The sequence below is a fragment of the Bombus huntii genome, chromosome 1 (genome assembly GCF_024542735.1).
Source record: "Bombus huntii isolate Logan2020A chromosome 1, iyBomHunt1.1, whole genome shotgun sequence".
Lineage (NCBI taxonomy): Eukaryota > Metazoa > Arthropoda > Insecta > Hymenoptera > Apidae > Bombus > Bombus huntii.
In genome coordinates, this window is record NC_066238.1 from 20,008,181 (window position 1) to 20,026,145 (window position 17,965).

The following is a 17,965-nucleotide window of genomic DNA, read 5'->3' on the forward strand; positions in this document are numbered from 1 at the left end:
TCTGACGGCCAGAGTACAAAGATAAAATCGAGGGACCATAGTTATGTCAGTATTCTAAGCATGTCGAATAAGTTATTTTCTTACTTGATCTGGCCTGAGGCCTGGCGGGACCCACGTGTACTCTTCGAGCGCGCATCCGCTGTCATCGTCGCTCTGCGAGTGCCTCTGATGATGCATCAGAGCCTCTTGAAGGGCGAGGCCTGGCGGAGCCGGTTGCACGGGACTCTTGAAAGGTTCCTGGTGAGAAGAACCGGCGGCCCCGCTCTGAAAAGCCATGGCCATGGCCATCGGCGGACCAGGACCGAGGCCGAGTCCCGAGGGACCGCCCGCCTCCGTCGAGGTCCGTTGATGCTCCTCCCTGGGACACCTGCAGCTTCTGCACACCTTTCTGAAATCAGAATCGAGTGCTCTGGGTTAGAGAGGCTCAGGGCAGCGAAAACAAGGTCATTGGTCTTCTTTGCGTTTTGTTATGTGCTTTAATCTTACATAGGGTTGGGCGGTAATCGTAGTACAACCGGGCAGGGGCTGATATTACATGAAAAAATAAGTTGGAAATATAGAATAAAGTTTTGTCATATGACGCGTCGTTCCTGAGAAAATCAAGTTTGAAAATTTGTCAAATATACTTTAACTTGGCTAAGTACAGACTAGGTACGAGTAAACAATCAGCAGGATGTTATTATACACATGGAAACAAATCAAAAATGTAAAATAAATTTTTATAAAATATATTTTCAAATTTATTTTTATCAAAAATGAAGCATCATCTGAAAAATATTGTTCTACATTTTAGATATACTTTCAAATGTAGTTTATATCCCTGTTGATTATTTTAAGTATACTTGTCAAATCTTCGAAGACGATTATCTCGAAAACGATGCTTCAGATGAAAAAATGTTATACCAAATTGTTTTCTTATTTTTTTATTTAAAATCACTCTCTGCCCGGTTGCACTACCATTAGTCCTACCCTGTATACTTCTATAGCTTTATTCTGTGTAAGGTTTCTAACCTAGCAAATTTATGTAGTTTATACAGTAAATTTATTTTAAATAAACTTTATTTTCATTCTATGAGGTCATATTTTAGATTCATGAATTTTAGAAATTTCCTGATTTTGTTGCAGATTGACTTATTCGATATTTATGGAAATTTATAAATTTGACCAACATAGGTAATTTAATATAGGTTATGTATAAATTACAGAATAGTGTATTATTGATACTTTTTTACACAGATTAATAATAAAGCATTGAAGATAGAACACTCTAACTGATTTCGAAGTATTTAAGAATTTCTAGTGGAATGATTATTCCAATTAATGAAGTAATGCTCTAATTGGCAAATTAACATAATGCTAAATATAAGTTAGGTTACGATTCCGCATACCTAAACAGAAAGTACAAATTATATGGTTCCTTGGATGGAAAGTTCGCTCATAAAGGCGACATATTAATTCAATTTTACAATTCGCAATAAAACCATACAAATCGGATTCATTACATGTAATTGCTAGAAAAAATTCCGGTCATTCTAATTTGATTATGCAGAAACATTCTAATTTGGTGCAGAAACACTATCGCTGATCGTAAATTTAAAATCATTGACATTCTCTTACATTGAAGAAATTAAATACTATCTAAGTCTTCTAAAAGCAGAGTATTGAAATACTTCTAGTAATATGCCCTAAATTCTGAGACATTTCTGAACGAAGCTATAATGTGATGAACGCTTCAATCCACAAGAAATTATAAATAGATATCTATTAACATTGAAATATGTTAACAAATGATATATACATGATTTTTTAAAACGAATAGTTTTAAATATAATCAGTGCAATTAATAGAAACATGTTTGATTTAGAACTAATTAGTGTGTTAAATATGTTTCTACGCGAGTACATTGCAACCAAGAATTCATAGTAGCACTACACATGTTGCATATAAACGCAGTAGCGTTCCAAGAAGACATTCTTTTCCCACAGGAAGCGATAAATTCGCTTCCCATCAATTCGAAGAAACGGAAGGACCTCGATCGCTTCGCAAACCTATCAATTTAAAAAAAAAAGTACATAATCAAAAAGAAAATTAGTATACCCTTTAATTTCAACTCCAAAAAAAAAAAGGAAACTAAATGCAGTGAAAAATAAAATCAACGAACATAAAGAAACCCTTTAATTTTCATTAAAAAAAAAAAAAGAAAGAGAAGAAGAAATATACGTGTGCAATTAAGAATAAAATTAATATCTCTTAACTTTCACAACCAGAAATACTATAAGACCGACATCTAGTAATTTCCGTTCAATATCAATTAATAACCTCTCAACTTAAAAAAAACCAGACCTACACACAATTTAGTTCATTTTTCCCATTAGGAGAAACGGAGGAGAAAAACGAGAATATAGCATTGATTCACTTTCAAAACGAAAAGTATGCATGTTGCAATTTAGAGGGCAGTATATCATTAAGATGTCCTGCAAGTGAGAGAGAGAAAGTCTCGTGGCACGACAAGAAACCCTATTTGCATGAAAGACGATGAATTGGCAGCGAGTGGTAGGCCTGATTACACGGTAACCAGCGGAGAAGCATCTGTTCTCATCGCAACTTCATACTGCTTCCAGACTGTAAGACGTAAGACATCAACTAGTCTATCGTAATTTAAAAACTGATCCATTCGACTTATGATCAAAACACTGTGTGAGATAGAAAGGGAGGAATTTCATTTTCACCGAGAAAGTGCGAACATTATTCCGTAGGAGATTGATCTGACTACGTTCAAGGAAAACAGTATACACTTTGCTGGTGTGGTCAATGAAACGCGGAACGTGCTAATTTCACTTTTTTCTACTAGTATTTCCCATGTCTAATATTATGAACGTTTAATGATGCTTTGATTTGTTTCGTTCTTATTGCTTGATTAGTTGGTACTTTAACTTGATAACTTTCTATAGTGGACTCAAGTTAATAGATGATTTTCTGATGTTCTAATGTTTTTTTGAACTATCCTACGTAATCCTAACCTTCAATATTATGAGCCAAATGTCAATCTTCATTTCAATTGTAATAGTTTACTTTGTAGTATTTGAAAATGAAATCTCTTTATCTTTAGGTTAATACAAAGACTATCACGATTAATTCAATTAACATTGATTCATATATTTTAGCAAGATTATAACGCAGTATGCAGATAGTTATGAGCAGAGATATAATTTCAACCAAAAGAATCTTAAACCAACGGACCACCAATAAGTATTAAAAAATACTCGCTTATTACCAAAACTGTTAAAAAATTTGTTATCCAACTTGAATTCGTATGTATATCCTTCCCTAGTAAAACAACAAAATGTAAACACCAAACCTTTCACACCAATCAACATAACACGGAACACCTCTCAGCCACTCTCCACGCACTCTTCTGAAGAATATAACCAGCTCGCCAAAAAACAAGATCACTAAAACGACACCCGTATCACAAGCAGGCTACCGGCCAAAAAACTTTCCCTCGAACAGGCCAATCGGCAAAACGAGATCAACTCACTCTGCAGAGGCGGCGACATCATAACCCGAATGCAAGGAGCCACAATCAGGTATCACTGGCTCCCCTGTGATCCTGCGTTCGGTTTCAAACACAGCAACGTCGTGAGCACCATTCAGATATTCCACGCACTTCTCCGTAGGGCTAGCTCTCGTTGTAGCCAAAGCTGGACACCCGACCATAACACCAACCACATCATCTTCCTCGTTTCCATCTTCACGATTCCTCAGAAAAGCATCCAAATAATGTTCATCGGTGGAAGGTAACTCGTAGACGGTGCCAGGTGTCCAATTACTGGGTAGATCCCGTCGATTGGCAGATTCATCGTCAATTTTGTTAACTTGATCGTTTTTCCTGGCGTATAGTTTACGGAGGTAAGCTTCCTGGTGGCTCCTGGTGGCCCAGCAGCCACCCTGCCACCATCTTTTTGAGCCTAGCACTGAGGTCTTCCGTCTTCTTGCTAGACTTGACATGACTTCTTAAGGAGTTGACCCATGTAAATATGCCATCTGAATTGTTGCTGGTTTCCAAGAAATATTCGCTTGGCAATTTGAAAGTAGCATTGGAATAACTGTTCTTCTATAATTGATGTATGTAAGTTAACATCTTTTGTTCTCGTTTAGAGGGGGCTGATGTCAGTCATTATGAAGCATTATCTCTTCTAGTAGCAAAACCTTCGTTCTTATGTTTTGTTGTTGTATACTATCAGTATAGGAGTAACTTTATTATCGCTGATGAATGCTAATGTATTGAAATTAATTTCTGCCTGATCCTAGTCAACAGTATATCGTCTCTTCCTCATGACTTCTCTTACAGTCTTACAGAATCGTGTCTGGAATCCTAAGATTGGAAGAGCCAGGCGTCGAAAGTCCACGATTCTATGCATGTCATCATCGACCCAATGCTTCATAAGGACTAAAAAACTCGGTGGCTCCTCCAAGTCTGCCATTTACTCAATACTTTAACCATTTTGAAAGAGCCAAAAAAGTGGTATTGGCATTTGGCTGACGGTGTACCATGTTTTTTTCAGTTCCTCGGGTTGGCACGCGCTGTTGGAACACCAAGAGATTCTCCAGGATACGGCAAGGACGCGTCGAAGGGACAGGGACAACGGAGAAAGCGAGCGTCGTAAGGAAGGAAGGAGGAAAGATAGTAGGCAATGAAGAGGAAAAGAAGAGACAAAGATGCAGCTAGGAAGGAGGAACAGAGAGAACTAAACCAAGGGGGAGAGGGAAAGAGCGTACAATGTGCAGAATGGGAAGAGAGCAAGAGAAAGGAGAGGGAGAGGCAATCTGTACGTATAACCGGTAGTACAGCCAGAGATTAACGTTTTAATACGCGGCACCGTGGTCGAACGTACAAAGGGAATCAGGCGAACGATAACGTTTCACGCGGATTCTCCAACCCGATCTCTGTATTGATCGGCCTGCTTCTCTCTTCGTCTAGGATTCACACAACCTAACTCTCTTAAGCGTCAGTTTCCGATCGCCGTTCACTTCAGTCGTCCTCTCCTACGGATCAGATTCGATTCACGTCGAAGCCTTGACACGCGACGTGTCAGTCTATTCCGGGACCAGTCTGACAGAGCGAAGTCACGAATACCTTCATCCTGTCAATCACCGATGCAGTAGAACCACCGACAAACTTTCAAAGCAGCTCATATTGACCGTAATAATTTATCACGGAATCACAAAAATGGATATCAACGATGAACTGTCAAACACCACCACTAGAACCTTCCCTAACTTCACTTAACTTAATTGATGTTTGGTAAAACAATGACAAAACTCTCGAGGACATTAGGGAATAAACAGTGAGAAGAAGGTTCACGGGGTTAATTGGCGGCAGTATCGTGACCGGTCCGTGAACGCGTTAAAAAGCTTCTAGAAGCGGCGTTTCCGTCCTTCCTACTCGGGCGTGCTGAGGCCGAGCGGACACTGAGCGTGCTCTGGGACCGCTTGGCAGCCGGAGAAGCGCGGGGTAAAGGCGGCTACTCGGCTGGAAAGCCGCTTCAGGGAAGGGGGAACGAGGGCCCGTTCTCGAACTCTAGCTGCTACGCCGCTGCGTGTAACTTCCACGCCGCCAATACGCGCTCGCTTGTCCCCACCACCACGCCGCGGGCCCTGCTGAGCTTCCCGATATATTTATATTCGTTTCTAATATGTGTGGCGTGTCGGGGCCCGACGCCTCGCCGAAGGGCCCCGTTCGAGTACGCGCGCGCGCTCCAGTCATGTCGGTCCAGCATCGTTCCACGAGGGACTGTGCGTGCCGTGACCACAACCGCACCCCGAGGCTATAATCTGCTACGACGCTATCGCCCGAATCGATTCTCTCTTGTGGATATCCTTGGAGAATGCAGGAACGTTTCTTTGGGGACAATACAGGGGTGATTTTTGTTGCTCTGGGTTAGATTAGTATTCTCTGGGTTTGAAGTTGAGGATTGTTCTTTTTATTTGATATTGCAGAAATTAGTTAGAGGGTGTAGTTGAAGAGTTTCAAATGGATTTTATAGAATTTCTGATATTCTTTGGTCTATGAGAATCTGTTTTAAATCCTTTTTTTATTTCAGCTTTAGATTAGATTAGTGTATTACGATTCTAATGCTTATTTCAAACTGGCACGGCTCACTTGTATAAATTAGATCAAAATCTTGAGCTCTGTCGTCTTAGATTAATTTACGCTGAAATGGAGGTTAGGTTCATAAAGTTTCTCTAGAATCTTGTCTACATGGAAAATAATATCAAACATCAATGTACTCTTCCAATTGCCATAATTCTAATTCTAATTGCCCCTTCTAATCTGGGCATGTTAGGTATCCTACCATGTTGTACTATTTTACTATTTTACGACAGAAAGAAGACTAAATTTATCTACAACGATTTCAGCACTCTCAGTGACACGTAAACTGGACTGCAGAAGCAAACATAGCCTCGTCGTTGGCGATGTCCCGCAGGCTCACTGCAAGTGGTTGCAAATGTTCGTCGTAATGACGCTGCCGTTTTTCTGGAGTATATCCACTTGATGCCCTCGCCTTGCCCAAGAAACACGGTAATGGTTCTTGGCTGATCGTTAACCGACTGGTTCACTTGGAAATGCGATGTTAATTGGTTATTAATCGACCATTAACCAGATGGCCTCGATAAAACCGGAACATTTTGCTTCGTATATCGGCAAACTATTCTATTGGATCTTTTATTGCATCGAACAGACGCATACGCACGAATTCATTAACGTGAGATGGTGTAAAATTACTGGTTAATTATAAATTGGTCATTAATCGATAAGAAATACCGAAAACAGGATACAGCAGTCCTTTTGTTCCTACGTTTCTCTCGAATCTATATTTAAATTCATATTTTACATATTTATCTAAATTATTTACTGACTTTTATCAGAGACTAATTAATCATCCAACAACACGTGATGGATTTCAGATTTACATATCATCATCGTGAATCTTGAGTTCAAACTCGTTCGCATTCGAGTATCAGAGTGCTACCAAATTAATTGATATTCAATTAGGTCCCAGGAGTCTTTTTACAGGAAAGTCTTAAACTTAATGGGAATTCGTTACCCGAACACATACTCCAAATTCCCAAGTAAAGTGGCCAAAAAGCGCGGTTTTAATTAACACTTCATTAACCAAATTGGTAAAGCGTAATCAGTTTCAGCAAATTTTTAATTTACCAAGAAACGTTAATCACGATGCAGTGCGTATCTTATATGTCCAAACTAATTATTCAAAACGGTGTTCCTAATTAAAAGTTAATTAATCAATTAGTAGAAAACGATTCTCTGTATCAGAAAACATTGAATACATTGGAACGAATCCTGATCCATTTCTGAACGTTACATTGGGCAAGGAGACCTGCAATAGGCCTTCTTACGTAATCCAAGTGGAACGAGTCCTTTTCCGGACTCGATTCTCGGATCGTCCCTAATGATACGGACTATCCGCCGCCAATGAGACATAAATCGCTTAATCATCGTTACCGTACTCTCCAACATTCCACCGTTTCTCGTTTCACTCAATCGTAAGCATGGATTAGCAGAAACCTCTAGTCTCCTTTCTGCTTATTTTACCGCGATACACATGAATGATTTTTCAGGACGATTCCAGGAGTATAGGTTTGTGATAATAATACTGGCTATGAATCATGCTCGGCTCAATTAAGTCACAACTTCTCCGTTTATTTCTCTGACAAATATCTGTTTAACATGCTGTTTGCTGATACATGGAGAAATGTAGAAAAGGAATTTAAAATTACGGAGGATGTGAAAGAGTAACATCTATTCTGTAAGAAAATTGTCCAAAGATTAGAGAAAGGTGTAATCGTGAGTATTCGCGACTACTCGGTTATCCCCACCTTCTGCGTTATCATGAAAGGATCACAGTGCGATTTTATGCTCAGCCAATAAGCATAGAGTTTTTGTCCCCTCTACTTTACAGCTAATATCCTATAGAAGTGGTAATATCCAAGGTGTACGCCTGACTTAGCATTTATTCTTACTGGCTATAAAGCGGGAACTATATAATACGTTTTTAAATAATTTACCTCTTCTTCAAAAGCAATCTTTGTATTTTGTTATTAATTGATTTTTTGTTTCTGGTAAAATGAACTGGGAGGAGAAATTTCTGTTTACTGGTCATCAATTAGGCAGATTCGCAACTTACAGTTGGAGTTCCTTATTTATGATGGCACGCTGTCCGTTCCGTTTGACTTGAGGTTAAAATAGATGCATAAACATAAAGCTGCATCTGGAACGAACTGTTAATACCCAGTAGCATTTGCTCACGCTGCTTCTCTTTGATTTCACATCATGCATACGTAAGAAGTCGCAACGATGTCTGGATAACGACTGAGTAACACGACTAATCTTCGGCAGTGGTTTTTAGCATATAACACGAACAACTTGTGCATTCTAATGCCTAGAAGAACGAGCGAACCGAGACAAAAACCTTTCATTTGCAAATGTCCATAAATCAATTTTCTTCATTAACATGTATTCTCGTCAATCTTTATTTGATATCTTTTCCTCGCTAAAAATAATGTTTTACAAATTACAAAAAATATATTTAATACGTAATTATCTCGTACAATTCAAAAAAGCTCATATAGCCATTAAATATTATTATATATCTGTCTGTCCATAATTACAGATATTTCGCTAGTACTAGTAACTACAGTCGACCTTATATTCGAGAATTTGAAGTTAGCGCTTTTAACGTCTCCATAACCTCACTCGCTCAACATAACCGCAACCATAGCGTGCAAATTTCATTTCCTCCTTACTTTTTACTTTACTGTAGAGGTCGACTGCGATTCAGCGAGATTCTTTCCTCCACAGAACTTACCATAAGGGTACATGCCACTAATGATCTTTATTGTATCAAAGATCAAAGATATTTTAGCAGAAATATCGATGGTGGTTTGCAAACGATTCAGTACATGATAAGTTGCTGCCGAGATACTGACTCGATTCTCGTTCGTCGAAGAGCCGATTAAAAGGGTGGATCGAAATTGACGACTTAATTTAATTCAGAGGGCAGGCATACAACGTTGCAACATCTCTTTTTGGTTCAGCCAGGACATTCGCTTCCGAGAATGCCATGGAGAAATGTCTTCATCGAGCTGCTTAGTGGCAACTGCCACATCACAGTTTTTGCTGCTGTTCCCTTTCAAGCTTTTTATCGTTCATGGAATTGACGAACATTTCTGGTTCACAGTATGATTCTAAACGAGACGATGATTCGATGTAAAATCATGGTTTTAATTAATCACCATGTTCGGTAATTGAGAAATAAAATTTCTGATCCAATATCTATAACGTTTGTTTGTATTAGTGAAGTAGTATGGCTTATTCTATTTCAAGGGATTCAGCAAAAACAGCTACCTCACCACCAGGGTTTCAATCAAAGCTGTACTTCGTCTTCCTTCAATCATTCCAAGCATTTCCTTCATTTGAAAAGGATGAAGGTTTCCTCAATCAATTTTTTGCCGTTATGAATTACCCTTTTTCTATCGGTCCAGAGGTTCAGACGTCAATGGTCCGCTAGTTCAAGGTAGATTGAAAATTCTGTTAGACAATTGAAACGCGCATCTCTGTAATTGAATCTTTTTACTCGAAGACTCGAATAGATAACCTACAGCACAAATTTAGTGGTCTAGCTCTTTCATTCCTAATTCATTAATTTCATTTCAATGATCTACTATTCAAAAAGCGTTCATCTCTATATCCCATCAAACAAAATGGTGACTGTATCATTAGTTTAACAGCAGGAAATATTTCTAACGCCTAAAGTAACAGGATCGCTTCTGACACTCTACTAAAACAGGTGGCACACGATTGTCTGAGAGAAGCCTGGTTGGTTATGCGCATGCGCATGCGCATACGCGCGCGAGAACACCGTGTAGTAACCGGTACAAGGCACACCATGTACCGGAATTATTAACTGTTATGCAGATGAATCTCTTATGCTTCTTCCACGCATAACACCGAGTGCTCGAACTTTTCAACCTCCGCGCCGAAGGCGTTCACTCTATCCGACCGAGATCCTCCATCATCGACAACGTTGATCTGAGTACCGCTGCCGTTCTAGCTTTATACGGTAGCCGCGACTGCTCTCCGCGTTAACGAGCTGCGAATGCGTGCGTGTCACGAGCTGGGAGGAGAGCAATTTGCAATTCTTCTGGTTTTTTTATCTTGGATTTTCCGTGATTCTATATATCAACGAAAGATCTCTCATAACTATAAAATATGGGTTACCTTTTTATATAGAAGTTTAAGTTTAAGATTGAGGGAGTATTTACTTCCTTATCCCGGATTTTCTGACATTTGAAGAATCAAAGGAAAATTCTCCTGATTTTTTATAATATTATAAATTATTTTTATTGATTTTAACATTTTATTAATGGATTGACAAAATTTTCAGGAGTATATAGAAACTTTTTTTTGGTTTCAAATGATTAGAATTTAAATTCTAATTTAGATCTAGATATTTTATACCTTTACGTTAAGAAGGTAGAGTTAATGATGGTTTTTGAATTTCTAGGTTACCGTGACAGCGAGACTTTCCCACAATTTCTCGACTTTTCCAGCTACTTTCAGTTTTATTTAAACATACTACATTTCTGGGCTTTTACTTTTGGTTTTACTGGTTTTATACTGGATTCCAATGTTGAACTATTGAGATAGGCATTAATGGACAACGCATTAATCGTCTAAACTTCACTAAACATAAATCACACAAATACTTAAACGTTATCTTCACGACGACTACTCATTGTTATTCCCAATTCTACCTTATATATTCACAAATTTTATTCTGTGAGATTTGTACAAGTTTATTTACATACGTTAGAACCATGTTGTAATAATCTAATGATCATTGTTCAACGAATGAATCAATAGTCTACACTAAACACTACGTGTAGAATACATAACGTATCGTATTTGAAGCGCACTTCCTGGGTTCTCAGAATAACAGGGTAAGTGACAATTATATGTGTATACATATATACACATATACTTCCCAATTTCAACTTCATTCCAACAAATACAGTAAAAACAAAACAGTCCATTGATTCTACAATTTTGTTCCATAGTCATTCTTTATTATTTTTAGCTAAACATCTGGAACGAAGTGAGAAATACGTTAGTATTATTCCAGGAAATAAAATCTAACTCAACGTTGACCTTTGATTCACCGATTCCAACTGTTCAACGACTCCTCTCCACCTCTACACCTGTCGTCTAGTGAAACAGCTGGTGCAAGCCGAATATCCAGTGGTGTATCACCGAACTTCGCTATGAGGTGACCGGCCTACGTTTTCCTCCGTTTCCCGCGTTTATATTTAGCACGGTCGCCACCAGTTTACGACACGCGAGGAATTTTTCGTCCTGGGGAACTGGTTTCTTTCCTTGTATCTAACAAGCGTTGTGCATTCGATCTGAAATGATTCTTTAATTTCATTTGTTGATTATACTTTGATTAATAATGTGAGCCATAAGTAGCCAGGTTCAGAATAGGTCACAATGGTGTTTAATTTGAAATGTATTCTTTGCTTTTGATCAGTCACGCCATTATACATATGTGTATATGTGATTCAACTATTCTCTCTTTCTTTCTCTCTCTCTCTCTCTCTCTCTCGCTCTATGTTTATTTGTGTGTGTGATTTGATACAGGTGAGCTCTAAACAGAAATTAAAGTGTTGAACTGTATGTTTAAGGTTAGGTTTACAGCTGCATAGATACTGAAAAAATATTTAGTAGTGCAACATGATTTCTTTCCTATTTAAATTTGGAGCTTAAAAAATTGTAAAAATCGTCGATTCCTTTTGTTCAAACGTCTAGTTGTTGAAGATTTATTACGGTGACGAACAATTGTTCGATGCAGCTATTTCTTGTCCTAGACAGACCTGAGATAATAGTCTACTATTATAGAAGAGGGCAGAATCTTTCCGAAGAATCATTGTAGTCCTCGTACACCGGAAATGCGTCATCAACAAATCGTTCGAGTCTGTTTACGGAAAGGAGAAGTCAATGGATGATGGTTTTTACACTACTCCGAGATCATTTTCTGTTCGAACGTCCGGTTTTTAGTACCGTGCAGTATTGAGGTCGGGCAAATTGACGGTATAGAACAGTCGAGGATTAATCTCTCTTGAAATTATGATTTTTCTACTTGTTAACGGCTACGGTTCTTCAACATGCGAGTTTGCGTTTCTAACCTGTACATGTAACAGCATTATTATTGTAAGTTTTGTTTCGCAATTGCATCTGCAGAACTCATAAATGCATCACTTGAACTTCAGATTCTAAGTCATGTGTTAAATCACTTTTCTTTTCACGATATTTTGAATGATCCAGTAATACTTATTATACCTAATGGAAATATCAAACAGAGTAGTTCTTAATTAGAATGATTAGAAAAATTATTACCTTCATTAGAAAAATTTTGGAAGACTCAAAACTCACAAAAGGACTTATTCTAACCTTAATATCATAAAAATGGAACTAGTATTTGCCGCCTAAAGTAGGTGGAGTTGTGAACCGCCTTAAGCTACTAAATATTCCATTCCGCCTATATTCTGCCCCAAATTACGTATCCAATCACCAATGTCGTACCCGAAACAATTTTCTAGCCTAAAACAGATTTCAATCTAAGTTCATCATTCGTCAAACTCTCAAATTTTATTTACCATCTTACATTTTTTAAACTACAATCTTATCGAATCTTATTTAATTTCCATTTACATATTATCGTTAAGGCAGTTCCATAATAGTGCAATTATAGTATAATTCCTCTGTTTTAATTTATGAAGATTGTGAATCCACGGTGATGTGTGCGCGCACTTTCTTTCCCGCGCTTATGCGATCAGCCCTCCCCCGGTTCCCACGAGCATTCTCCTGCTCATTACGACTTCCCGAGGCAGAGGTGCACACGGAACCAAGTCGGTTTCTCGAAAGGAACACCGGTAACAACTCGACCCTCGACTGCTCCGTCAATAGTAGCTGCTCGAATGCGGCCTGTTTCAATATTTGTAAATCCTGCCATTCCCCCCCTGCCCCTGTTACGTCGACACTCGACAGTTCTCTGCTCGTCAGGATACAAACAAGGCGATTCGACTTCTTAACCGGGGAAACTTGTTCAGAAAGGATGGAGAAGGTTAATCTGGTCTTTATTAAACATTTTCTTTTTGTACTTCTATAGTTGGACACTGGAGAACTCTTTATGGTTAACAAGAATTTTTTATATCTTTCTTTTTGCATTTGTTATAGATTCTCGAATTAGCTTATATAAATAATAAATCTGGCTTAAATGTCCTTCTTTTAAATTTCAGCTAAAATAATATCTGGTAATATTGAACATTGAAGATATAGAAAGAAATAAGTACATATATAAAAAGTCAAAGCTATTATGTGCTATAAATTAAACAAAATATTTAACGAAATAAATTAAACAAAATAAAACAATTATATCCTCTAAATTAAACTAAAACTAGCTATCTTTTGTCATATAAGCAATTATAATTGAAATTATAAAGTTATTAGGAATAAAAATTAAAATAATATTAAAAAATTGTCAAGGATACAAACATTTCATGTACGGCAATAGTCAACTAACGCGACGTTTCAGTTATCCAAAGGTTTCATGAGAGAAAGGATACAGCGGATATTTATCATGATCACCATAATTACATCAAACCACTCCTATCCGTAATTGCCACGAAACTCCGTATTAGATATATGCAATAAATCCCCATGAACGTTGAGCGTTCGTGAATTTATTAACTTCTTGTTGTCGACTCACCTTACATAAACGGAACACGTTTTCAATTTTATTCATCAAATATTTCTAATATTTCCTTGTCATGCATTTATAGTATCGTAAAATACATTGATATTTCGTTTTTATTTATTGAATTCAAAGTGATACATAATTGATTGTAAAAAGCTGTCCATATTCTAGATTTCAGATCTTCAAAGATGATAATGTATAAAGTGTCTAATTTAATGCATATTACATGAGCCTATGATCAGAATTTTAATTAAGATAGAACCTTTCTAAGACTATTTGAAAAAAGGAATACTTTCACTCAGAAGCTCTAAATATTATAAATTATATTATGTACTCAAATTCTTCCCAACATTCGTCCCAAATTTATTATTTACATTTAGCATTCTACCAGTTTAAAAAATCACTAGAAATCAGTACTTCCAACTCAATAGGTTTCACATTTAATCCCACCAAAAACTTCGAAAATTACAAAGAACATAAAAAATAAATGCCGTTAATTGACTGAATGTACTACAATTCCTTAATCTCAGTCGTTCCAAATAAAAGCACACCGCATCCTAACCTCAAATCGAAGGTCGAATCGCGCCGTGTAATCGTAGACACTCGAAGCGCGTGGTGTAAACAATACGTTCCGCCTGTGAGAGAAGCACTGCACGAGCCTCAAGGTCCAAACGCGATCGGTAGGAACGCAAAAAGGAGTTGTTAATGGAAGTGGAGTTCCATCGGGCGCGAGCGAGCTGGCCAAGTATATAAGGAAATCCAGTCGGGGAATTATGCAGATTGTAGGTTGGAATCCATCTGCTGATGGCTCGGACAGGGCATACTCGAACCTACGTGAGTTCATCCACGGCACAGGACCAACTACCCATCAGTTCTGCCTGTCGGTTTCGTTGCCTCCACTAGCAGGACGTTCCTCTTTCTTCTATCTGTACTTTTGGCCTCTCCATCCTTTCCTTCTACAGTATACGAAACGGTACGAGGGAAGCAGGAGGTTGGTGGAAGAAGCTTGATCATTTCCGTGGAATTACGGGGCTGTGAACGGTACAAAGTTACCTAGGGAGAAAGGGGGAAGAGTTAAATTAATGAAATCGCGACGCGCAAGCCACGACGCGCAGCTATTAGCCTGGAATGTTCAAATTGTTCCTGGCTTACGGTCGAGGTTTTATGATTGAACTTTGAACCTATCTTTTGCGTTAGAAAAGACGATATCCCTGTAAAGTTCTGGCAGCGAGGATTTGGTCGAGTTCTTTGGTGATTACACGGGTAACTATGCGAAGAATGTTCGATAAAATTCCCTAGGGAATTGGAATGGCACGGTTGGCTGTGTGATTGGAGAAACAAGTTTTGGAATCTGTAGTAGAATTGTTTGCGTGTAGCACGGTCTGTATCGTTAGAGAGGAAGTTCAATGTCCTTATAAAAATTCCCTGTGGGGCTTACGGTTGGTTATACTACTAGGGAAAATTGTAGAATGCTTTCTGAATAAATACTTGAGAAAGCTTTACGGAAATTTGTCGATACTCTCATCAATCAAATTTATAGTTATATATTGCGAAATGTATAATTAAATTCCCTATAATACTTTGTTACACCTTCATAAGAATATAATTCTTTAAAAAATGCTACAAATGCAACAAATGGTTTCTACATTGTTTTTGGCAAACTGTCAATTACAAAACGGAATTTATTATCGCAATAAATATCTCTACATTATTCAGGCATTGTACATTGTGGATTATAACTCTCTCTGAAAGTGTTAAATTCCTGTGTTCTCAATTAAATTATCTGGATACAGATCGGAGGAGATCGATGGTATCGTAATGTTCAACTGACGAAACGATGTAAAGGCAAGAGGAGAAGGGACGATAGACGAGGATAGAAGAGAAAGGATAAGAAGGGAAAAGTTCTCCAGAGCGACAGGATGATGGAAATTTGCGCCCAGTGAACCTTGTCCCGGAGCGTTGGGTTATTTCTCTATTTTCATTCTTCTAAGATAACTCTGGTCTGCTCGTGATCCGGTTTACCTATCTTGTCCAATAAATATCGGGACATCTCGTGAAAACTTCTGTTTAAACACGCTGAAATCGCGTACACAAACAGATTTCTCTAATAATCAATGTTTTCTATGCTGTATTATAATGAACCGTTGTCATCGAACCGTTAAGTGCTCTATGTTGGGAAGACTGTTACTTTTACTGACAAGTACTGACGACAAGACACACATATGCATATCTTAATAAATGGTTTCTTCATGGATTAACTGGAACCTAACCTACATATGTATGCAAATTCTTCTTCTATTACTCCTATTAAATTCCTATTTCTCTAAAACAGTTAACCACACACAGATACCAAACGTAGTAGCGTAGCACCAGTAAAATAGAAATCTTTCGTCAAGTGTTTAAATAATGACTAAGAAGTTTCTAACTTGAAACTGTTTTTAAGATAATCACAAATCATGATTTAAAAAATTATGTACAGATTCCCATTGAATCGGAAGATATATGTTGTTCACTTGCCACTGCTAATTAACTGGAACCTAACCTACATATGTATGTGAATTTTTGTTTTGATATTCGTACTTCAAAAGCGTTAACTGCACAGAGAGACCAAAATTAATAGTTAAACAGTAATAACATAGAAATCTTCCACTAGGTTTGTAAATAATAATTAAACAGATAATCACAAATTACGATTAAAAGAAATGATTTAGGGAATTTCGTTGAATCGTAAAATACGTCGTCCACTTGACACTGGTAGTCCTGTCGGTGAATTGAGGGGACCGGGTCACATGCAATAAGAAGCTCGACAAAACAACAATGACGGCGCCAACCTGATCGTCGCTTGTCCTTTGACGTGTTCGAGAAATCGCGAGCGTGAGCATGCGCGTCAGAGAAATCGGGAATTCAGGTAGTGGTTGAACGAGAAGAAGCGAGTGTGGCTTGGTCGCTCGCGGGAAAGGCTCGACGGGGAACGAACGAGTCGAGCGAAGCTGTAATTTAGAGAAAAACGTTCCCCGGAGCCGCGGGGCCCTACTTTTCGTGCGCAGCGACCCGCCTACCTGGCCTCTATTACCGCGCTCACTTCGGATAGCGATGGGCTTAACACGAATTCGAATTATTTTTGGTGTAACAGGAAAGATTCAACTCACTGTAATAGTCATTTTTAATAGTGTTAAAAGTATTAAATTCTCGTTTTTTAAATAAAAATGGTAAAAAATGTATTCTAGTTTTTAAAATGTATTCTAGTTTGCTCGTATTGTAGCTACGTTATAACGGCCAACCCCGTATTAAGATTTTGATATATTACTATTTAGCAAGTATCTAGTAGTATTTCTTACCCATGAAAATACAAGCATAATTAAGGTCCAAAATTTAAGATAGAAAAAGATAAAAAATGCATATCTAATTTTCTTGAATTGTGACTATGCTATAATAGTCAACCTTGTATTAAGATTTTGATATATTACTATCTAGTAACATTTCTTATTCATAAAAATATAATTGCAATTCAAATACTCTGGCATTATCAAATCGAGAATATACGAGAAATCAAAAGTGCATGGCTAAATCGCGAAAAACCTGTACTGTATCAGTGGAACTACTTACGTTTCTTGCCCTCTCCTGAACAGAGGTCTTCCTCCCTGTACCCCTCTAACGCACGTTATTTCTTCGGGTACGTACTTAAAGGCTTGTGCTCGAATCATCTTTTGCACAAAATCATCGCCGCGGTAGCCTCGGATCACGCTTGTGACTGTCCTTGGGACTTTCTTCTTAGAAAGGTCTTTATTCGGGAACACGATTACAGCCACTACGTTGGAATTACGGGCAATCAGTTGGCGTGACTTCGAGGAATTGTTTTTTGGGACGTATAACCAAAGGCGGAGGGCCAAGATTTGTGAATTCGATCTTTCGATTTTTTTACTTTGTTGTTAGCTCTCTGTTTATAATATAGGTTCTGTTATATGTTCCACATAAACTATACAAGACAATCTAAAACTTCATTGAGGTTAATTACTAATTTAAAAGAATGAATACTGTATTTATATTTGGAAAATTTAAGAAAAAAAATTTATTACTGAGAATAAGGTTACTAATTTCAGAGAATATTATTGTACTTGTATCTGGAT

At 37.8% G+C, this 17,965-nt stretch overlaps 1 protein-coding gene and 1 long non-coding RNA gene across 5 annotated transcripts in view; one reads left to right on the forward strand and one right to left on the reverse strand.

Moving 5' to 3' along the window:
* The window catches only part of LOC126864386 (prickle planar cell polarity protein 3-like), a 126,831-nt gene that overhangs the window by 19,561 nt on the left and 89,305 nt on the right, over positions 1–17,965 (reverse strand). For 2 of the 4 annotated variants that reach the window (XM_050615695.1, XM_050615704.1), the window contains one exon: positions 85–388. In XM_050615695.1, the coding sequence (XP_050471652.1) occupies positions 85–388 (304 nt within the window). Of the gene's footprint in view, positions 1–84; positions 389–3,538; positions 4,009–17,444; positions 17,571–17,965 lie in introns of those variants that run through there. The other 2 variants (XM_050615686.1, XM_050615707.1) reach the window with 2 other exon arrangements.
* On the forward strand, positions 2,231–16,111 carry LOC126864656 (uncharacterized). Its single transcript, XR_007689276.1, has 6 exons — positions 2,231–2,631; positions 3,397–3,587; positions 3,678–3,909; positions 4,000–4,829; positions 6,421–9,303; positions 9,442–16,111. It is a non-coding gene; the product is annotated as an uncharacterized LOC126864656 (long non-coding RNA).